Genomic DNA, 25,186 nt, shown 5'->3' on the forward strand with positions numbered 1-25,186 from the left:
AGAGAATACAGAGACAAATGTAAGAAAGCTAAACACTGTGTAAAACTAGCTAAACAAAAGTCATGGGAGGACTTCGGCAAGAACATAGAAAATAAATATCAAGAAGGTGATAAGATATTCTGGAGGTTGTTGAAGAAGCTTAGAAATGGAGGAAAGAGTGCTGTAAAAGGAGTTAGAGATGATAAAGGTGACATGAAAACGGGAGAAAAAGATATCCTTGAAGTATGGAGTAATTAATTCGAAAAATTGCTAAATGAAACAAGCAGTGATAGCACAGTGGTAAAAAACACTCAACAGGCATACAGTCAGGAATACATATCCATACTTGAAGTAGAAAAAGCCATCAAAGGCTTGAAATGTGGAAAGGCAACAGGAGTAGATGATATTCAACCAGAAATGCTGAAGTATGGTGGTAAAAAAGTCTTACAGTGGCTGCACTGCATAGTTCAGAAGGCCTGGATAGAGGAACGAATTCCTGATGATTGGAGTAAAGCTCTAATAGTACCCATATATAAAAAGGTAAATAAAACTGATTGTGAGAATTACATTATTTCCCTACTGAGTGTTCCTGGCAAGACCTATGCAAGTATACTTGAGAAATGGTTGAGAAGAATTGTGGAAGAAAAGCTTGGTGAAGAACAAGCTGGATTCAGGCCAAAAAGAGTCTCTCAGGATCAGATCTTCACTTTATGACAAATAATTGAGAAAGCATGGGAATATAACAAAGATCTGTTGAAAAACGTTTAATAAGAGTGGCCTTTAAACCTACAGAAACGATTTGACAATTCTGAAGATCTCCAAAAGATAGCCATCCTTTCTCCAAATATGGTGGAGTTTTTAACATACCCTGCTCGTGCAGCTTGAATTACATCGGCCATACGTCAAGGAGCCTTGAAATTAGGCAAAAAGAACACATAGGTGACATCAATAATAACAGAGAAGAAAAATCGGGGTTAGCTTTTCATTTCTCAAGAACGAACCATACATAGAGTGGGATAGAAGCACAATTCCTTACATAGAGGAGGACTTCCGCTCCCAAATTTTTAAAGAAGCTACAACAGTTGCCCGCTTTTTTGAAAACCTTAACAGGAACCAAGGACTAATCTTACCCGTGATCTGGAAGACCCTTATTAGATCTCTCAACTTGCCAGAACTGAATTACAGTGCCAACTATAGTACGTTCCTAAATGAAAGTGAGATCATGCATGCTCTATGCATGTATTGTATGCGCTCTGTTCTTTGTTTAATATAATTGGAATTGGTTGATTATAGTTTGTAACAGTTTTTTACTTTTTAGTGCCTTACATCAGTTATGTACTCTGAAGATGCCAACAGCCTTAGTTGGTGAAACTAGTTGGTATAACACAGTTGTTTACTATATGCACTTGATCAATATAATCCCATTAAAAGTCATTCCATAACAAAGATCTGTATTTAAGTTTTGTCGATCTGGAAAAGGCATATGACAAGGTGCCAAGAGAGAAGCTATTCAATATGCTACAGTTATATGGTGTCAGTGGGGCATTATATCAAGCAATACTTAGTCTTTATTTGAGTTGCAAGTCAGCAGTTAGAATTGAAGGAAGTACAGGAAGATGGTTTAATGTTAAATCTGGTGTGAGACAAGGATGTACATTATCCCCTCTGTTATTCATTATCTATATGGATCGCATTATGAAGGAAAGTAGTATTAAACATGATATCAGAATTGGAGATGTTAATGTCAGCTCTTTGCTTTATGCAGATGATGTTTATACTTCTAAATAAATCCACTACAAGTCTGCAAGATTCTCTGACTAAATTGAATATCTGTTGTAATAGATATGGTATGAAGCTCAGCAATAAAAAAACAAAGACAATGAAAAGAGATAGAATCGTTGAAAATGTCAACTGTGTTGAACAGAGAACCTGTATAACAAGTAAAACTTCTCAGCTACTTAGGCACGATTTTTAGTGAAGATGGTAAATTAAATATGGAAATAGACAACAGAATTAACAAAGCTGGTATGGTAGGAAGTCAACTGATTAAATTTATATGGAATAAGAGAGAAATTAGTCGGAACACTAAGTTAGCTGTATACACGACAGTGTTCAAACCAGTTTTAACTTATGGATCTGAAAGCTGGGTCAGAAGTAGAACACTTAACTAACGACTAGAGACTGCAGATATGAGAGTCCTTAGAAAGATTAGAGGTGTGAACAGATGGCATCAATGGCAATATCATATTAAAAATGAGGATATTAGGAAAGAACTTGACATTGTCAGCATCCAGGAACGCATTAGCAGAGCTAATCTCATGTGGTATGGTCACTTAAACAGAATGGGAGAGGAAAGATTAGCAAAACAAATGTTCTCTGCCAGGTTGGCAGTAAAATGACCCAGAGGAAGAACAAGATATAGGTGGATTGATATGGTACAAAGTGCCTTAGACGATAGAAATATAAGATCTGATAATGTTAGAATCTTGACAAGTAACAGACTGATTTGGAGGAAAATTGTAGATAGGAAGTTAGTAATGATGTAAATTTTTCATGTAGTACTATCATATCTTGTACACCCCCTGAGGGTACAAATCAGGAATTTGATTGTGATGATGATATCAATATCATTGATAAATTTTCTGACCTCCATGGAATCATAAGACTCATAGTGAGAGGTCAACACTGGTCAATACAAAGTCTGTCATACCACTCAATAAAATTACCCACAGTCTGCAGGTTCACCACCATCTCAGGCAATGTATTCCATGCTCTTACCACTCTCCATGAAAAAACTTACTTCTTACCCCTTACTCACCACCACCTTTTGCAACTTCCCTTGATCTGGTCTCTTGTTCTATCATACTAAAAATTTTCATGTTAATACAATAATAGCCCTTCAACAGCTTGAATATCTCATCATATCCCCGCTTTGTCTTCTATCCACCAAACTATGAAGTCCACATACCCTCAGTCTATCCTCATAATCAACTTTGTACAATCCTGATATCATTTTTGTTATCTATCTCTGCACTCTCCGAGGTTACTTCATCCCTTCAAATCCCAGTGACCAGATCTGACCACAGAAATCCAGATATTGTCTGATCAAAGCTTTATACAATGGGAACAGCACACTTATATCTCGTGATCAATGTTCTCCTCAATATTGCCAAATTCTCTGAGATGTCTTCACAACCTTTGCAATATATCCTTGAAACTTATCCTTGAATCTCTATCCACAATCACCCCGAGATCCTTTTCTTCCTCTACTTCCTTCAGTATAACTCTATCAAGTGAGTATAAAGTATCTATTCTGTGGATCCCAAATTTTAAAACCTTACATTTAGTTAGCTGATAACCCCATTCATTTTCCCACCTTTCCAGCTTATGCAAATCCTCTTGAAGAGCCAAAACATCAGCACTATTACTAATAACCCTCTCAAACTTCACATCATCTGCAAACAACTGAACATTCTCCTGTAGTCCTGTGACAATATCATTGACAAAGATTGAACAGCAATAGTCCTAAGACTAAACCTGTGGAACTCCACTTGGAACCTAACTATTCCCTGATGCTGCTCCCCCATATACAACTTTCTGATATCTATTAGAGAACCAATCCACTAACCTGATATTCAAATCCATATGATGCAACTTAAAAATCAACTTGTCATGTGGCACCCTGTCAAATGCCTAGGAAAAATCAAAAAAAAAAAAAATATATATATATATATGCTTTACCTTCATCCACCGCCGCTCTTGTTACTCTTTTGTAAAAGGCAACCAGATTACTAAAACAAGTGCACCCTTTAACAAATCCATACTGGTCTGCATAAATAATATTACCCTCATCTGCCCAATTCTGTATATGCGTTCTTAACAGTTTCTCCAACAACTACAGAAAAAATACAAACAGGCCTATAGTTTGATACCTCCATTCTACCACCATCCTTATGCAATGGTACTATCTTATCCTCCTTCCACTCTCTGGGAACCTGCCCCATTGCAAGACGTTGATTAAATAGCCAGTTAATGGCACAGTCAGCTCCATAGCACATTCCCTAAAAACACGTGGTGAAATTCTATCTAGTCCCCCTGCCAAATTGACATTCTGACATTCAGTATTTAGAATACATCCTCTTCATTCACCAACATTTTACCATTCATTATCCTTCTAGGAATAAAGCCTGTAGCCAGGATGGAAGACTAATATAGTAATCATTAAATAGCTGAACTATGTTATCTGCATTAGTCACACAATTCCCATCTCCACCCAGCAAGATAATCCATCCACTATCATTTTTCCTCCTACTCACCACATAGCCAAAAAAACTCCTTGGGATTTTCTTTGGACTGCAGTACCAGTCTCCTCTCATATTCAAATTTTTCTCTCCTTAAAATACTAATCACTTTTCTAGCCTGAACCTATATTCTTCACACAACTGCTCTTCACCTTTATATAATCTTTCTTTTTTTCTGCAATTCCCCTTTTATTCCTTTTGTCATCCATTACTCCAAATTGCTTTATCTTCTTCACTCAAGATATTTAATCTGTTATTACTGTCAATAATGTTTTCTTAAGTATCTCCCATGCAGTAACGACCACTTTTCCTTTAAATTCTTTCATCCATTGCACTGCTTAACATCTGCAAGCCTGTTTCTAAGCTATGAAAATCACATAACTTCTATTTTGATACCTTCCCATGCCTATTCATCCTCCAAGTCAGGAGTAGATGGTCACTCTCACCAACAAGGGGCAGGTATGCCATCTCAGTCACACTCAGATCCTCTGATCAAATCCAGAACTAACAATCCTCATGTTCCCTCCATTACATGCTGTCTAAGATAGTTGTCCCTCAAGAAATCCAAAAATTCAATTCCCTTATTAATCACCCACAAAGTGTATATACGTCCAGATTACCATGGATGCAAAGTGCATATTAATATTATAATACCTTTGATATTACATTGAAATATATTATTATTATTATTATTATTATTAAACAAGACCTCATGGAGTCAAAGACTCATCTAGGAGGTCCTTTTATCTCACACACATCTCATCATACCGGGTCTTAAACACATTCAAACTCCTTGCAGACACCACACTCTCAGGCAAGGCATTCCAATCATTCCAATATGATGGATATGAAGTGTAGAGGAGTGATGTATTTTACCTTTATTGACGGCGACATGGTCAATGAATGCTGTCTCCTCTGCCCAGTTTATATCACTATAGTTGAAGTCCCTCATAATGATCACTCTTTTCACTTGCTAAACTAATTTCCCTAAGTATTTCCTGCTCGGCATCTATATTCCGTGGGTTGTAACAACATCTGGCTAAATATCTTGTCATGTAAACATCTATCTCACACCATATACTGTCAAAGCTATTAGAGTTATTTCCACTGAGATTCTCTGCCCTGAGATTCATTTATCATGAGTAACACTCCACCACTACATTTACCTTCCCTATCCCAAATATGCTATACCCTTCAATTTCTATCCCTGTTAGAACATCCTCCTCGGTTAGTGAAGTTGCACTGATACCAACAACCTTTGGTTGTTGGTATCAGTGCAACTTCACTGAACCAATGCCATAAACTCATTCCCTTTATTCCTCATGCTCCTAGCATTTGTATACAGAAAAACCAGTATGCTGGCAGCCTTCTTATAGCCATTAATATTCCCCTCACACTCCACCTGGCTCTGTAATATAATGTGCACCACCCTCATGTCTCAAGCTGCAATTCCCATGAGGCCATCTCTGCGATGTTCCAACAGTACAATTCTAGTTTCCTTGTCCTGACACACTCCCTTGCCCAGAAAACAGCAGTCCCTCCAATGCCTACACCCTTCTGCATTCAAATGTAATAAATCTATTGCATATAGCTCTCTTCCATCCTCAAATGTATTCACACATTTGAGGATGGATTCCATGCATTCACATATTCCAGACCTCTTTTTCTGCACATTCTCACTATCATTTCATTTGTCATCATTGCTCTTCTCCAATCTACATCATCATACTAGGGCAACACTCACTATCTTTCCTCAGACACATTTCTGCTGCACTATATCTAACATAAACCTCAAATCTTGTGCTACACAATTCATGCTACCTCTCGGGTCATTTGTCCCAACCATTACTATCACCCTTCTTCATTACCATGCTGTCAATCTACCAGACAAACACTCCTCTGTCACTCTCTATTCTGTACATCCTGATTCACTGAATCGCCATACATGACACTCCCAACAGATTCATTCATCCTTCTCTCACTGGCATCCCTGATATGGCTTCCAATCTCTCTCTCCTTTCTCTTCCACTCTCCTTCTTACCTTCCACTCTCTCTCTCTCTCTCTATCCCTTGCTTCTAAACTCTCTTGTCCTTCTGCAATTTCCTCTCTTCTACTGTCTCTTCCATTCACTCACCTTCTTCTCTCTCTACACACTCATGACTTTCTAAAATTTCCTCTTGTCCCTTGTCTCTCATATTCTCTCACCTTAGTTCTCGCATTCTCTCCTCAATTCAGTTTTCATTCCTTCCATCTCCTTTCTCAGGAGTTCTATTTCTCTCTCCATGCATTCTGCTTTCAATCGGCATTCACAAATACAATCACGACCATAAAATAAACCATCTACATCCGATAAACTACCCAAGGCTAAATCTCTATGTAGGTCTTTAACATTATCTACATCCTCCAACACACTACTGGTGTTGTGACCTATTCTTCTTATTCTATTCTATTAACTTTCTTATACTTTATATCCTACCGGCTGCGCCATTTAAGTTGTGTCCCAATTTACGATTTTTATTCTAATTTATAATTTCCTCTTATCTATGTTCTTCTATTATCTATGCACGAGATATCACCAAAATTTTTACTAATACTTAAATTATTTCTCCCCTTAGTACCCCTAATATTTGTATTTATACTGCGCCTTTTGGGATATTTAGTTTAAGATATTATATACAAAAACAAGGAGAAAGAACTCAAATATTTCTGAAAGTGAAACAATGTTGCAGTCGTGACACTTTATCTCGTTTCTTAACATTAAATTCCCGCGTGATTAGGTTCGTAATTTTTCAAGTGGTGCATTGGACAGCAATTTCAGACAACTCTTTTATCATTGAACAAAGGTTTATTAAATTACTTAACATGGTACAATACAATTTTTATGATTATTCAATTTAATGCTAAACTAAATACTTACAAACTAACATTAGCTTATTACAAGTAATTAGGCTATGATCCTATAATGAGTATTACGATCATGCCGCCATAACAATTCAACACATAAATTCATTTGACATGGACAAATAAGATTAATTCACACTATTTAACTATTCAAACTTATGTAGATTAACTAAACCATTTACTGCACTAACACACAACTATGACATTTTAACTTTCCAATACATTACAATAGACATGAAAAATTCTCAGGACACTTAATTATTCACACAACATTAACACTAGCCAGCTTACTTTTAATATATTCTGTCAGATACTAAAGTCCTAGTATAAAATTTCCTTGGTTACTTCAACAGTTCCGTATTAGAATGATACTTATCACAGACAAATTTTTAGTTAACATTAGATATATTTTACAGTACCTTTCTTTCTTGGGATTTTCATATGGACCTTTACCTTCTTCTGATTGAACTATCTTGATATAACCTCACCGATAATCTGCTTCTCCTACATTCTTTTTGGAATTGAACTAGGCTTACGCTGGCTTAACTTTTCATAACTCCGAACACACTTTGAATCATCTATATATCGGCTGTGCAACTCGCCACGTGGACATCGATTTCTTTACTTCTTTCCGCTTCTCGTAGTTGTCACCGAAGTCGAAACACAAAGAATATGCTTTCTTTTCCTCGACTATATGGCATTCTTCGCTTCTCACATAGGAAATACGGAACCGAAATTCTGCTCACTTTTGTTTCCGTGTTGTGGCGTCGGAAATATAACCCCAATCTCGCCACTCAGGAAATCACCGTGAAATCCCTACGAAAGAGCTCGTGAAGGACTCCCTTGGAACAGGATCAAAACCAAAACCAAAAAAGCCCCGTGGGGGGGGGGGTTTCCAACCCTTTTATACCTGCTCTCCTAACGGCACTTGTTCTAACTTCTTTTCTCCGCCCCTTTCTTGTTTTTACTTCACCGACCAATTAGGGTGGCGTTTTTCTTCCAAACGTCATTTGATCGGCGGGCCCGTAACGATGTCTCAATCGGGAATCGGCCCTGAGTGATAGTCTGTTGTTTTCTTTTGCTAGCCTCTAATTTAATCCCCTTTCCAAAAATTTTCTATGAACTTACTTAATAACTTAATCTCTAGCCTCTCACATACCATCTTTTATGAGTAATCCTTTTCTGTCTTATTTATTTAACTTTTCTCATTTAAATCATATCACAATATTAATATATTCTTTCTTTTGTTAGTTAGTTTAACAAACACCAATTTTTTTTTTTTTTTTTATTGGATGCAAGAATCTTTCTTTTAATTAATTCAACTGTTATCTTTTATGCAGGGTTTTTAATTTTTTTTATTTATTCTTCATGTTACACCATGATAGCTGAGAATTCTATATTCTCAAGATATCAGGTGTAACACTGGCATCCACAAAGTTCCTCCATATAGTCCAAGGTTTGAGAAGAGATATTCAGTTGTTTACTGATGAAACTTATTAGGAAGAGCAACATCAGAAAGTTCTTCCCTAATATTTTTACAAGAAGATTTAAATAAGTTTGTGATATGCACCAAAATATGGGGATGTCACGTCAATGTTCCTAAGCGTAAAGTTATGCACTTTGTCCAGAAAAGATGCAGTGAGGTTTATCATACTGAAGGAACTTTGCTTCAGGTGAGAGATCTGGGACTCTTAATGGATAGTTTACAACCTTTGTGATTTCAGAGGAAATCACCAAGGCTGTAAAGGTTACTCAGAAAATTATTGTTATGATGAAAAGAACACTAACAAGTAGGTATAACGAGGTGATAGTTCCAATGTATAAAGACACTAAAGCAGACCACATTTGGATTTCCATGCACAGATCTGGTAACATGGATGACAAGGAAATGCTAAAGAGAGTGCAGAGGTGAATAACTAAGACAAATATTTCAGGACTACAAATATTGAGGAGGAGGAGGACAGATTAAGGGAATATAGTCTGCACAGCTTAGTAGATAGGAGGATAAGTATTATGAATAAGATATATAAGTTGATGAGATGTGATAGATATATTTTTAATTTTATGTCTTCTTATATATGCTAAAAGAAAAAGAACAAATTATTATAATTTGATGAAACATGAAGGTTAAAGGGTTTTAAGATATGTTCTTTCTTGTGGTTATATCAGTGGCTTTAATATCAATTTTGTTCTAGGTGTTTATCAGAACTTTCCAGATCCCTTCCCCCTCATATAGGCTTAAAATACTTTTCATGGATGGGGTCACATTCTCCCATCACTGGGAGAATGTGAAGTCATCTCTAGAAACTGTACAAAGATCATTTAAATAAGGGAGAGAAAAAACATTTTTTGCATGGTGGTGGTGAATGAATGGAATGCTTTCCAAAGTGGGTAATGGATACTCCAACACTCAATGTTGTCAAGAAAACATACAATATTATTGTGGTCTGTGAGTGTCTGATCTTCCACGACGACTCTTATGACACCATGGAGGCTTCAAAATAATACCATGAAATGGTACTATTTTCAAACATATATGGTATTATGGGTTATAATACCATATAACAGACTCAGAAACTAGCTTGGAACAGTACAATGGATGAAAGAATTCTAAGGAAGAGAGGTTAGCAATGCATGACTAGTTGAAAAACATTTGTTGGCAGCAATATGGAGTAAAATGGATAACTAGGGAAATCAAATAAGAATTGCAGATGAAAATGAGGTTATGGAAGACATAGGAGAACAACTGCACAAGGAATATAAAGCTCAAGATAGGAAGGTGACTACTGTGATATGAAAAGAAACAAAATATGAAAAGAGATCAGCACTGCAAAACAAGAATATTAAGGAGTTTCTTTTGCTCTGTGTGTATGTGTCACGCACACCGTGTGGTTGGCTGAGTGGTTAGTATATCTTCTCTCCAGCACCAGAGGCTGCGGGTTCGAATCCCACCAAGGGCATGGATGTTTCTGATTGTCCTACTAACCAATTATCATATATACTGCTGTGACCTGTATCCTGGCACAGCATGACTTTTGATGTCTTTGCACAATAAAAAATCAAATTTTTAAAAAAATCTTCCACTGTGTGGCCAGCAGGAGTAGAAATGATTGTGAGTAAATGACCCTGCGGGATGGTAATGGTAGTCAGATGACCAATGCAGATGATGTAACAGTTGAATGACCAATTAATTGAGATGTTTCACCCTTGTGAAGCCAGTTTTTATTCCTAGATCGAGTACTCAAGGATCAGAAGTGAATGATGAGAATTTATTCCAAATAATGAACACTCTGTACAGCAGTAAGATTAGATGGGATTTTGCTGTTTTAAGAGAGTATTGCTAAGGAACTGACCATGCCACTGGCCTGACTGTTTAATGAAAGTAATGCAACAAGGCAATACTTTCACTAAGGAGTAGAATGCATATGGGTGGTAGAATGGAAATAAGAAACTATAGACCAGTTCAATTGTGTTTGTTAAGATTCTGGAAAAAAAAAAAATTTTAAAAGCTCATACACAGAACTGGGAAAATGAGTGTGATATTACTTATGAAAGTTAGCACAGATTTGTTAATGGGTATTCTTGTTTTAGTAATCTAGTGACATTTTATAATAAACTAACAAAAACAGGAAAGGCATACATATAATTTTTCTGGATTTTGCAAAGGAGGATTTTGATAGTGCGCCACATAAGTTGATATTTAAGTTGTAACATATGGATTTAGATATCACGCTAGCAGATTGGATTGAAAATTGGCTTTATGATAGATATCAGCAAGTTGTGTATGAGAGAAGAGTATCAGGGAGTAAAAAAGGTTAAAAGTGAAGTTCCACAGAGTTCAGTACAGGGATCATTTACTATTCAACATTTATGTCAATATCACTGGATTACAAGGAGATATTCAAGTATTTACAGACGAAAGAGTAACATCACTAGTGATGTTACTCTTTCAAGATACCACACCCCCACCCCATATACAACTTTCTGAAACTTTTGGATCAGTGACTGGCCCAACTCATAAGTCTGTTATCCAATCCCATTTGTTTCAATTTATTTAACAGCTTGTCAGAAAGTTGTATATGGGATGGGTGGTGTGGTATCTTGAAAGAGTAACATCACTAGTGGTGTACCACAAGGGTCAGTTTTGGGACCATTGTTGTTCAATTTGCATGTTAATGATATTGGGATGTGCAGCTGTTTTCAGATGATACAAAATGGGAAAGCAATGTAGAGTCAAGTAAATGTTATGGCCTTGCAGGAGGACTTGAATAGATTGCATGATGGGCAGATAAGAGAAACTGTCAGTTCAATGTTGCAAAGTATAGAGTTTTGAAATTTGGTCAGCAGTGATGGGATGCTAAGCATAACACTTGGTGGAAAAACTTTAAAGGAGGTAGAGGAGATGAGAGATCTGGGAGTGATAGTGAATAAGGACATGAAATTCAGGAGCCACATTGCACAAGTTGTGAAGATGTCACATTGGATAGAGGACCCTGACATGCAGAAACAAAGAGGTTATGATGCCATTGTATAAGGCCTTGATCAGGTCTGAAGTAGTCTATCAAAAGCTTTGGCAAAGTCTAAGTACACCACTTTATATGCATCTCCACTGTCCAGGGTATTTGTCACCTTGTTACATTACATAAGTTAGTAAAACATGATCTCCTTTTAACAAATCCATGCTGATAACCACAGAGAATACTGCTGTTATCAACCCATTTCTGTATCCTACTTCTCAAATCTCTCTAGTACCTTCACCACAATTCCAAATATACAGATTGCTTATAATTTGAAGGCACAGCCTTATCACCACCTTTATGCAGTGGAACAATTTTATCCTCTTTCCACTCCAATGGAATATTTGCTGTCATAAGACTCTTATTAAAGAAGTATGCCAATGCTACTGCCAATTCTCTGGAACATTTCTTTAAGATGCATGGTGATAATGTCATCAAATCCTACCGCCCTATTGACATCAAAGTTATTTATTTCCTCAAATACTTCCTGCTACTCACAATTAAGACATCCCCTCCTATGTCATCTATACTTAGGTTCCTCATGATTCCACCCTGGTGAGAATGAAACGCCCTTATAAGCTGATCACTGAATACCTCAACAATGTCTTCTATAGCAGTTACCATTCTACTATTTTCATCCATTAACATCTTACCATTATCATTCTTCCTTCTATTTGCCACATATCTAAAACACTCTAGGGTTTTTCTTCACCTGACTTTCCAATTTCTGCTCATATTCCACTTTTGTTTTTCTTACTAACTGAGTCACTTTCCTGGCTTGTTCTTTATATTCTTCATATAACTGATTATTACCATTATTCATCCTGTACTGTCTCCAAAGTACCCTCTTCCAGATTTCATGCTTAAGTCCCTCATTCATTAATTTTACACCTACCTTATTCAGCCTTTTGGCCTTCAGAATACATTCATATATTGATGCTGTTGTGTATTTCTTTGTCAGTTCCAAAGCAGCATTTATTTTCTTACTGCTCAACTCCTCATTCCATGCTATAGCTCCACGCTGTCTCCTAAGCTTGTAATAATCACCAGTCTTATAATTCCACATATATCCTTTCTTCACAGAAGTCTGCATATGGCTAGCCACAACCCAGGTGATCACTTCATGATCACTCTCACCAACTGGAGGAATTGCATCCTCTGATGAAATGGTCAGATCTAAAACTCTCGCTCCTCGCATCTCATGAGATAGCTATCTGTCAAGAACTCAAGAAATTCCTTTTCCTTATTCCCAAATGCTATCTCTTCATTCCAATCTATAACACAATAATTATAATGATAGATATTTAGATAGATATCTAGAATTTAGAGAGATATTAGGCAGACTGATATTAAGAAATCTCAATGTGAATGGCTGTGAGCCTGATATCAGTCTGCATGTTAGAGAAAGTGTAAATGGCAGAGCTCAACCATGCAGTTTAATTCATCTCAATACTGACAAAGTCCTAAGGAGTGGAAAGAGAGTAAGATAATCATGTTGCCTACAAGAGGCATTCTTGGTGAAGGGCAGAATTCAGAAATGGATGAATAAGAACATGATATTATATGGGGAACAGAATGGCTTTTTGAAGGAAAAGGATATTTTAGTAATTTACTTATAATAAACTACAGCAAAGGCAATCAATGGGATACTGCAAGGTACCATATTACACAAGCCAGGGCAAATCAGGATGGAGACAGTGGCTGATTGGTAGACATCAAAGAGTCCTATATGGTGGAGTTGAATCAATGAGAAAACAGATGACCTGTGGTGTGCCACAAGCATTTGCATTTAGGCAGTTGCTGTATATAAATGATACTGGGAATCATTTGGGAAGGAATATTCAGTTGTTAGCTGTGTTGATGCTAAAGAGAGGGGAATAGTTAATAAAGATGATGCAGAGGTCCTTGAAGGATGGTTTGAATAGCCTAAAAAAAAAGTAGTGGTTGCCATTTTAATGTGGCAAAGTGTAAGGTTTGAACTGAAGAGTTTAAATAATGTGTATTACAGTGATGGGATTGCACTGCAAGAAACTGATGCAGTTAAGGATTCGGGAAGTGAGGATAAGCATGAAGTTGACATTCAGAGAGACATGTTGCAAAAGGGAAAACAAGAGCACATAAGATCACTTGGATATTAAGAAACACATGGACAGGCAGGAATAAGGATGTTTTCATCCCTTTTTATAAGGCTGTGATGATATCCGATAAATAGATTAAGATTCTCTCATATAATTCTCTCATCTGACTATTGTGTACAGATTTGGTTGCCTAGGTTTCTCAAAAATGAAGTTGTGGATAGAATTCACAAAGTGATAGATCAAAATAGTGAGTAATCCGTGGAGTGCTCCCTAGAAGGAAAGACTGTTTGTGGGTTAAATTCAGCTAACAGATGAAGATAAGGGGTACGATAGAAGTGTATTTTAATTAAATGGTTTTATAGAACAGTATGTTAAAGAAATTTTTAAAAGATATGACTCCATGAGAGAGAACTTATGCAAGAGTGTAACTAGAAAAGGCATGAGGACCAGATTTTTGCATGGAGAGCAGTGAATGAGAGGAATGGGTTACCAGGGGCAGTTGTGAATGCTCAGTTGAGAAATGAGTTTAAAAAATAGCATGGTGCAGGCCTCCATGATAGTCTTCCAATTCCACAGAAGATGTAAAACAGAAATCTACTGTTTATCTGATCTTCAAAACAACGACCCTTGAATGTCCAACTTCTAGTACACCACCATGTAATTGTACTTCAGTGATCAGAAGTGAATTACCTTCCCAATGTAGTTGGAAAAAATGATAGATTACTGTAGTAGTAATTTCAATCATGGAAAATTGGCTCCTTTGTATACATTAGTTAGCATTTATGATTTATACAACAATATTACGTAATGCTTCTAATTCCATTAATTTTCAAGAATTCAAGAATGTGCATGAATATCTATAAAGTTTTTTTTTTTCCTTCAGGAGGATTTGAATAAACAAGTCAGGTGGGCAACTGAATAGGAATGTGAATTTAATGCAACTAAGATTGAAGAAGGTCAACTAGAAGGTCTTGAAATTTGGAATCACCAATGCAAGATTGACACTATACCATAAGAAGTAGAGGAAGCAAAAAATTTTAAGTGATAGTCAACAGAAATTTGAAGTTTAGGGGAAATATTGCAAAGGTGACAAAGTTATTAAAGAGGACTCTTGAAATATTAAGAAGGATGTTGACCAGCAGAAATAAGTGGTGATCTCACTGTATCGAGTCCTGACAGGACACATCTTGATTACTATGCTCAAATCTGATCAATAGGATTGAAGTAGATTAAGTAACATTGGAAAATGGTTACAGAGGCAGATAACAAAAATGATATCATAGCTGTATAATGTCTATCATGATGACAAACTGAGGTCATGCCAACTGAAGAGGTTGGTGGATGGAAGATGAAGGATGACATGATTGACATTTAAACTGTTAAAGGATATTTATTTACAGGACATACAAAGGAAAATTTTTTTGTATGGTAGAACAAGAGGACATCCTGGAAGTTGCAAAAGGAAGTGGTGAATAAGAGAGTGAGAAGTAGCTTTTCTTCATGCAGGATGGCTGGATCATGGAATGCTCTGCCTGACAAGGTGGTGAATGTGCAGATGAATGGTTTAAAGAATAGTAAGACGTTGTGTTGTCTAAGATGGACCTCTTGATATGAGTCTTCCAACAGGTCCTGAAAAGTAATAATAATTAATTCTTGAGCAAATGCTGCAATCAACAATCCCTTAAAAATATACTTTATAATAATACTGACTGCTGTTGTAGACCTTGAATTTATAGTTCCTCAGGTATTCTTTATGCAGGTTCATCCTTCATCATGGGCCTCTTGAACTTAGGTCCCAGGCAAAAAAATATTTGGTATAATTCATAACAAATACTTTTATGTTTTAGCACAGCAGATGTCCCACTTAACATAGGAGCAAACGCTAACAAAATTAAGACATCATGAACTATTATCAGTATCTGTTTTATCTCATCCCAAATTTGAGTATATATATAATCATCATGTGTATCAAGGATTTAGGCCTTGCATGGCCTGTTCCGGTTTTAGAAGTCATCGCTGAATCGCTTAAGAGGACGTCCTGGTTTTCTTTTTCCTAATGGCTTGTACTTTAAGCCTTGTTATGGTAATCTTTCTGTTTTCATTCTTTGAACATGTTCCATCCATTTATGTTTATATTTTGTAATTTTTTCTATTACTGGTTCTTGATTTAATTCTTTCATAATTTCTTCGTTTCTTTTTGATCAAATAGAGTATACTTTGCAGTTTTTCTCATAAACTTCATTTCTGCTGTTGTTAAACTTTGTTTGTCTTTTTGTTTTATCGTCCAGATTTTGTTTCCATACATTAAGACTGGTAGGGCTAATGTATTGTATACTTTTAGTCTGGTTTGTTTTTGAACTAGGTTTGGTTTAAATATAGACTTAATTACACCTGTTATTTTTAAATATTTTGCAATTTTTACGTTTATATCTTTTTCATATGTGATCATACATCATAGGTAGCTAAATGAATTCACCTGTTCTAAGATCTTGTTATCTATTACTATTTTAGTTCTTGCTGGATCTTGTCCTTTAAAGGCCATAGTTCATGATTTTTCTGTTGATATTATCATACCATAATCTTTGGATATCTCATTTAGATCTAAAATAGCTTTCTGTAAGTTATCTTCAGAATTTGTAATTATTATTTGGTTGTCAGCAAAGAGGAGAGTGTTTAAGTTTACTGTAGGAGAAAGTTTAATTCCTTGATGTAAATTTTTATTCCATTTTATTATTATTTCATTTAAGTAGATATTAAAAAGAGTTGCAAAGAGGGGACATCCCTGTCGGACCCTTTGGTTTATCTCTCTCGTATATGAGAGCTCGTAATTTAATCTTATTTGTATTTGATTATTTTCATATATACTTGTGATAGCTTTTAGGATATTATTTGGTATTTGTCTTTCTTTTAATATGTTAAATAATATGTTTCTTTTAACTTTATCAAATGCTTTTTCAATATGTGTTTCTAAATTGTATTCTATTCTTTTCTCTATTATTAATTTTAGGCAAAAGGCCATGTCTATACATTATCGTCCTTTTCTAAATCCATTCTGTACTTCTAAAATAAAGTTTTCGGAATATTTTATTAGTTTGCTATTTAAGATTCAGCTATATATTTTGCATGAATTTAGTATACTGATACCTCTATAGTTTTTAGGGTCATCTCTATTACCTTTTTTAAAGATAGGAATCACAATTACTTTTTTTCCATTCTATTGGGGGGATACCAGTTGAGTAAATTTTATTTAAAAATAATAAGTCTTTCTTTGAATCTTGTTCCTGTGTATTTATATAGTTCTGACCCTAGCTTATCTTCTCCAGGATTTTCCGTTTCTTGTCTCTTTCAGGCTGATTTCTAATTCTTGTTTAGTTATTTCCTTTTAATTTTCGTTAATTGTTTGCCATGTAGAAAGTATTTTTAACTTGGGTATAGTTATGTTAAAGATACCAAGCAATTTTAAACCTGGTTTTACTCCATTTTTTCCAAGTAAGCAAAATTTACTCCATTTTTTCCAAGTAAGTTTGCTTACTTGGAAAAAATGGAGCAAAACCAGGTTTAAAATTGCTTGGTATCTTTAACATAATTGTTTGCCAGTTGTCTTTTTTAAAATATTTGTCTGTCCAAAGTTCTGTATAGTAATTTAGAAATTCTTCTAATTTCAATTCAGTGTTTAATTTTATGTTTTTTTTGATATCAGCATTTAAGTGTTTCAAAATCTTATATACATTGGGTCTTATTTTATATAAATCATGTTCTAAATTAGAAACATATTTGTTCCATAATTCTCTGTCTTTTTCTGACTTCTCTTTTAGCTATGGCTTTTATTCTTTTATATTCTATTTCATCTTCTAATCTTTTACTGCTTAACCATTTGTGATAGGCTTCTTTTTTTTTTTTTTTGATTATTTCTTTGATTGTATCATCCCAGATCTTCAGTTTTTTCCTTTTATTGAATTTTTTAGCCTTTCCTAAGCTTTCATTTGCTGCTGCATTTAGTATCATTTTTATATTAAGCCATTCTATTTCTATTTCTTCATTTTGTTTTATTTTATCTAGATATTAGTTAATTCTTTGTTCATATAGCCATTGTACATTTGTGTCATTCAATAGTGTAGTTTTATAAACAAATGTTTTAATTTTTCTTTCTGTTGTTAAAGATACCAAGTAATTTTAAACCTGGTTTTACTCCATTTCCCAAGTAAGCAAACAGACAAAATGTCAAGTTTGCACCTACATGTGATGCAAGTCTAGCTGATCCTTTTGATCACATGCCTCTGAATCTTCTCCATCAATTCCTCATCCCCAAGAAAACAGGAGACCAGACTTGAGCACAGTAATTCAGATGTGGATGTATCAGGGCCTTATAAAGAGGAATAACTTCCTTATCTCTACTTCTTAGTGTGTTGTTTAATAGCCAAGTAATCTTATAAACTACCTTGACAATCTTAGTAATATGTCCTCTAAACTTCGACTATCTGTCTACCACCATCCTTAAATCCCTAGCCTCACGTGCAGGCGCAAACTTGACATTTTTTCTGTTTGCTTACTTGGGAAATGGAGTAAAACCAGGTTTAAAATTACTTGGTATCTTAACATTATTATACCCAAGGTAAAAATACTATCTACTTTTCTTCCTGTTCTTGTTACTTGTAGCCATTTAGGTGGTAATTAATTTTATTTTAATGAGGAAGTGGTCACTGCTTATTTCATATCCTCTGTGAACCCTAACATCTAAAGAGAACTCTGATGTCTTTTCATTTAATATGAAGTAATCTAATATTGATTTTCATCCTCTTGCTGCCCAAGTATATTTATGTATCTTTATGTTTATAGAAGGAATTCATTATTTTTAGGTTATTATAAACTACAAAGTCAATAAATTTTTTATCATTCCTGTTTAGAGCATGTTCTCCATGTAGTCCTATATTATTATTAATTTTCGTGTTTCCAATTCTTGCATTTATGTCTCCTGCTAAAATTACGTAATCATTTTTATTTATTTTATTATATGTTTTGTAACTGATTATAAAAATCAATATTATCCTGTTCTCTTCCTTCTTCTGGGGCATATAAACCAATTATTGTTAAATAGCCTCTATCTATTTTTATTCTAGCTTCTATGATTGTTTCATTCCATAATTTATAAAGTTTTAACTGTTTTGAAAGGGAGTTATGAATCCAAATCACGACTCCTGCTTGTGCTCTTTGGTCTCTGTCGACTCCACTGTATATCACGTTAAAATTTTCAGTTCTCATGGTTCCTTTTAATTTCTTTTTTAGTTTCAGTGATTACTGCTATTTTAAAATTTCTTTCATTTAATAATTGGTCTAATTCTATTTCTTTATATGCTATTCTTCTTAGATTCCAGTTTGCTATGTGTATTATATTTTGTCGTTTCCATTTTTGTTTTACCTTTTCCATTCCAGGGTCGTTTCCCATAGATTCAATCCGATTATCTTTTTCTGTCAGCTTACAAGTAGGATTATGTTCTCCATGTCAGGGGACTAGCCTGACGATGGAATAGTTCAGTGGTAGGGCTGCTACCTTAAGGCTTCTGAACTAGCCTTCTTCCGAATTTAAACCCATAGGAGGAATAGTGTATATTGAAGGGGAAAGAGTAGATTATAGAAGAATTATAGTAAGGTTTATAGAGAGGGCATAGTTGTAAGGCCAGAAATGAAAAGACCCCATGGCCCTCGAGTACTCTAATATCATAAGAGTCATAAAATAAGAAGAGTTGGCTGATAAGGCCTTATAGGAAAGATTAAAGTAAGTGGATCTTCCTCAAAGTAGAAGAACGAGAGGACTGATCCAGCTAGGGGTCCATGGGAGTGCCGCTTCCCTTACAATCAAGATGACTGCCCCTTATGGCCCTGTTGGTCCACGAGTCCTTATTCAGTATATTTGGACCACCCCACCACACACACATGGTGGGTTCCCCTATCTGCCACCCAGGGAATGTGCTCTCTAGGGATTACAGGGTCCCCCCATATATATATATAATAAAGTATATATATAATTATAATAAGATATATAATAAAATAAGAGTGTATATATATAATTGCTCAAATATATCTTACTCTCATATCACTTTATCAAAACATTTCAAGGGAGGTAGAAATTGTATTTTAAAAAAGTACTGCTCTGGTATTTAGAAGAGCTTTCATTTCAAAATTTCAACTCATTCTGATCAGAATAAGATGACATTTTAAAATAATATCGTTTTAATGCAAGAACAGCATTCAATGATTTAATGAATCTGTACAGCGTTAATAATTGTTCTTTAGTAAAGGAATGATTGTAAAAACCCTATTTATTGGGAATCAAAGAAATCGCACTAATTACATGTTTATATAAAAAAACCGTTAGTCATTTATTTAGTTTTTCCTCAGAAAATGGAGTAGCAATGCCATCCACCCCCCCAACCAACTCAATCAAGCAGATAATTTTGGCTGTATATGCATGAATAATACCACATACTGATATTTAATTTTGCGATCAAATTGCTTCAAATAACGAGTGGTACAAAATATAACACGGTTTTCATTACGTCAATAACAAAACTAAATACTGATTATTGATTCTTTTGAAATTTCGGCATATGATCAATCTATCTCATAATATGAAATAACCTAAAAATTCGTTTTATCATTTGCATCGAAGGAAAATGCAACGTTCGTTCATATTCCTATTGCTAAAATTGGAAGATGTAAATACAGCTGGTTTTCATTTGACAGAATGCAGTACATTATTGGCTCTTAAGTAGATGGTGGTGAATTAATGCGGACATTAAATATCTCATATAATACAATGAGTAAATGATGTTTAGAACAACCACTATCAATGTCTGCAATTTCAAAACTATTACATTCCACGAACTAAACTTCTGTTTATTTCTTTATATTCATCAATACGTTTTGAAACAAAAATTCGGGTTGGGTTGTATTTCCACGCTAAAAATATGAAAAATATTCAGTACGTTTTCGTTACGTAACTGCTCCTTCCCGTCGTGGAACGTATAACGTATACAAATAAATTCATTGTTGACAATTTGCCCTGTTTGAGAAGAACCGCTTACCTTTCATCGATAATCGTTGCAGTAGAGCCACTAGCTTCAGTCATATTTACAGCACGTTAAAAAACATACGTCAGCCAAAAAAAGTTGTCCAGTACAACGTTTACTTGTTTATTTTTGAAAGAAAATGAATATCCGTATACAGTAAATATTATTATAGTCAGCAACTTATGATGATAAAACTTCGTTTGCCATTCCTAATTTAAATTTTGCAGAAAACGTCCTTGTAACTTCGAATGATTTTGGCAAAGAGCTTATGTGCATAGATAAGTAAGGCAAGGCGAAAAGGAAAGTAGGTCTTTAGGGCTTCCAATTTTTACAGGCCGTTATTTCTCCATCATACGGGTTTCAGAAAAGTAGGTTGTTAATCTGACCTAAAAACATTTAAGTCATTACTGTACTTTGTCTAGGCCAATGACATTCATACCAGCATTGTCTATGTCAATGCCCGTTCCATTCACTAACCTCTTAAAAAAAAAAAAAAAAAAAAAAAACTGCGAGTTTTAACGTAATGATGTTCTTTCTTTGAGTTATATGCAATGCCGTCGAGGAGTCGATAATATATACTGTATTTGTTAATTATTACGTATATAGATTAGTAGTTCATATTTTGCTCCAAGCCAATCATAATCTAAATAAAGAATTTTGATTATACATCACGCTCCTAATTATGTTTAGGTAATAGGGTGAAAAGAAGGCACGAATAATTCCTCTTATGCAGGTTTTTTTCCCCCTCGTGATTTCATAGGCATTAGGAAAAGCAGTGGTTGGCTATAAACGTTCCTAACACTATCTCATGGTCCTAGGATCAAGGCATGGCAAGTTATTATACAAACTCAAGGGGATATGTTTGCAAAATATATAATTGTGGCATGGATAGAAGGGTGGTGAATGACATGAATTTGAGAGTAATGTATGGAGGAGCTTAGTCTAAGGAAATGAGGGTGAGCAGTCAGCTACTAGAGGGTAATGTGCTTGACTGTTTGCACGATTGTAATCTCTCTCAATGAATCTTCAGACTTCACTGGAAGTAATAATAATAGATAAACACCATAGCGAATGTAATGTTCTAGAGAGATTATCCAATTATGTGCCACAGTGATTCAAAGTTTGATATTGTGGTAAGGGACATATTTGATACAGATTCCTTGAGAGTGACGAATCAGACTGGTTATGTGGACGAATAATGACGAGTGTTAGTTTAATACTGCTAAGTGTAATGTTATACATTTTATTGTGAGGACATTGCAGAAGGAGAATTATATTGATGGGAATTTCCTACAAGTGAATGAAGCTAAATTCTTAGAGATGATGGTGAGTGGTGAGTTGAAGTTTTGAGATCACAATAATAAGGTGTTAAGTCAGCGTATCGGTTCCATGGAAAGGGTGAAATAGTTGAATGATTCAGTTCCAGGTAAATAATAATATCTGCCCTGTGATAGGCCCCAGAAATTGGTTTACAAAGTTCGAGAAATAGGAAAATGAGAAACATTCAAGTTATAAGGTGATCTTACAAGGATACAATGAAAAAGTTCAAGCTCGTGGCAGGCGGTTGGGAGATATCAGGATCCTCCCTGAAAGCTGAGTTAAGGTGTCTTCAGGACGAATGTTGGGTTCAACTTCTTCTCATGGAATGTGGTGAGTGAATGGAACAAGGCACCATTGACCATTATATGTGTATCTTTGTTGAACATATTCAAGAACAGAAATAATAGGAAGTAACATCGCATGAGCTACAGAGAGTACTCAATCATTGAACCTGACTCCTGGAGATGACCTTGATAATAATAATAATTTGAAAAATAACAGACTGTAATATTATTACCATAAACATAGAGTAATTTCAAATATAAATGGAAAATATCACCACATTTACTGTTTGCAGCAAAAATTCAATATAATATACTACTAAGTATATATTTCATATAAATATACATAATAATAATCGGAAATCGGCTAACATTGTTTATTCCCCTATAAGGAGTGCCGTTTTAGCCCTGTCTAATTTTTGGAAATTGAGGTGGGGGTTCTTAAAGGGCGAAAAACCGAGTTTCCGGGAGAAAAAACATGCTTGACCATGCCAGAAATCGACAAACTCGGAACCTCTAGTTGGAAACTTCTATTTGGCAAACTTACAACACTCTTTCTTCTAGTGCGATGGACGGCACATGCTGCTTCCACTGAACAACGCAGGCATCGAATGCTCTAATTGTAAATACAAAACTTGTATTACTAATCTCAACGCTATTATTCATTGTACTGTGACACTGTCTTAAGTTTCTAGGCGATCTGGAGTTTTTTCCAAAATATTCCTCACTTTCTGACTGACTTCACTAAGCTTAAAGTCTATTTCAGCCTGTATCATTAATGATGAAGACAGTAATATTAATGGCAAGCCATGATCTGTAAAAGCCCTCTGACTTCTCTTATTGTAAAAAATCACTAGAGCCAAAATTCATCATTCGATCTACCATCAACTTCCATTTTCAAAGATGATATCGTTCTGCCTCTCTTATCTGACAGAGGTATACAAAGAGATAGGATCTGCCAAGTTTCAAGGTTACATTTTTTCTTTACCAAAGTTTATTACTATACAGCGCATTTACATATATACAATTAAATTATTATTATTGCATTTTCTTGATCACCCCAAAAATTCAGTATACAAAATACTGAGAACATTCATTTTCGACAAAAAATGATATTTTCTGTTACATATGTGCAATTAGAACTTTATTATTACATTTACTCTTCCTTTCAAAATATAGAGAACATTGTTCGTTTTTGATAAATATCCATGATTGTTTTTGTCACTGCTGCACTGAACTTTTTTCCTCCTTCTGCTATCTTCCTCAAAGCTTTTGTTAAGATTAACGAAGAAAGTTATTGGACGGCAGTGGATTCGTGGTTTGATTTCAATACCCACAAGTCAAGTGTCGATTTAGCTGTTTACATGTATGTGTGTCAGAAAGCAACATGCATATGCATTGCTTCCTGTGTAAACGTTTTTGAAGGAAATGGATGGACAAAGCGTGTTTGTGCCTTTGTAGCTGTTTGAGAGAACTTCGTTGTTTTTATTTATTTATTTAGAGTAATTTCTCTCTAATTTTCATCTCGCTATGATATCTATGTATGCGCCCATTGAAGCACTCTGTAGATTACTCGATTTCTCTTATCTAATAGGCAGTTTGTTGATCATGTCAAGCATGTAGAAGCTCCGGGTGGCTTTTCTGTAGTGATTATTATACTTACATGTTATGTAGTTTGTTGACTGTGCTCTTGTTATCTGATATGTTGTTTTGGTTATTCTGTAGTTTGGACTGAAGTAGTGTTTAGCACGAGCGTGTAGTTTCATAAGTTTTATCTTAAATATTTTATGTTTTGTTATTGCTGCTTGTATGAGTGTGGGATCTTCTCTTTTATCCAAAATATCAGTTTTACCATTTTATGTTGCAGTGTCTCTAATCTGTTAAGTTTGTAGTCTTTGAAGAATAGTATGATGTAATTGCATATCTTAAAATGTTTTCACACCATGCTTTGTATATTAGTATTTTCATGTAAGTAGAAGCAATGTATTTTAATCAGTGTAGTTTGCTTGTCATAATTCTGAATTTGGTGTGTAAATAATTTTTGTGATTATTCCAATTTTGATCAGCATCAAAGTGAAGTCCGAGATAGCGTGTTGTTTTCCCCTGTGTGATAGTTCTAGTTTTAGGGAAAGTATTTCGCATTTAGTGGAATGGACGCTAGATAGTGAGATACTTAGTTTCTATGGGCTAAATCTATGGGATATTGAATATCGTTAATCTTTTTTTTTTTCAGAGTTTATGCTTATGCCATTTTCACTTAGCTAGGTGATCAGATTAATGTCGTGTTGCTCCTTGTGATACTCTACAGGTTACTAGTAGCTGTTTGTTTTATTTAACAACTTTAATGTAACAGCACATAAGTTAGTTGAGTATCTTTTGGTCTGGTTATGTCTATACCTGATTCTTTTCTCCAGTTAATTTAATGAATAGCAAGAAACGGTTCTTCTTTTTTACTGTTGGGAACCACATTGACTGAACTGCCCGTGGTTCTCGTAGAGAATATCTAGTCACTGACTGGAAGAACTTTCTCTAAGCTTTTCTTCGAACGTTTCCCAAGTTAATCTATCTTTGGCACGGGCAAGCGGGTTTTTTGTCCCGTAAACTCAAGAAAGTCAACCGTTAAACTCACACTATTTCAGACAATAGCATATCCTGTAAGGGTTGGGTACCAAGAGATGGCAGCAGTTGCCATCTCTTGATGGCAGCAGTTGTTTGCCAGACTCTTTATCGATTGTGATTTA

General features: G+C 35.1%; 1 protein-coding gene across 2 annotated transcripts in view; it reads right to left on the bottom strand.

Moving 5' to 3' along the window:
- The window catches only part of LOC150106281 (E3 ubiquitin-protein ligase MARCHF5-like), a 116,561-nt gene extending 95,417 nt beyond the window's left edge, over nt 1–21,144 (bottom strand). Inside the window, exon 1 of one of the 2 annotated variants that reach the window (XM_090392304.1) lies at nt 20,860–21,144. In XM_090392304.1, the coding sequence (XP_090248430.1) occupies nt 20,860–20,903 (44 nt within the window). In that variant the 5' untranslated portion in view covers nt 20,904–21,144. The remainder of the gene's footprint in view (nt 1–20,859) is intronic. The other variant, XM_090392303.1, reaches the window with a different exon arrangement.
- Between the last annotated feature and the right edge of the window lie 4,042 nt (nt 21,145–25,186).

This window comes from Typopeltis vanoorti, chromosome 5 (genome assembly GCF_054136105.1).
Source record: "Typopeltis vanoorti isolate ZY-2024b chromosome 5, IOZ_Tvanoo_1.0, whole genome shotgun sequence".
Lineage (NCBI taxonomy): Eukaryota > Metazoa > Arthropoda > Arachnida > Uropygi > Thelyphonidae > Typopeltis > Typopeltis vanoorti.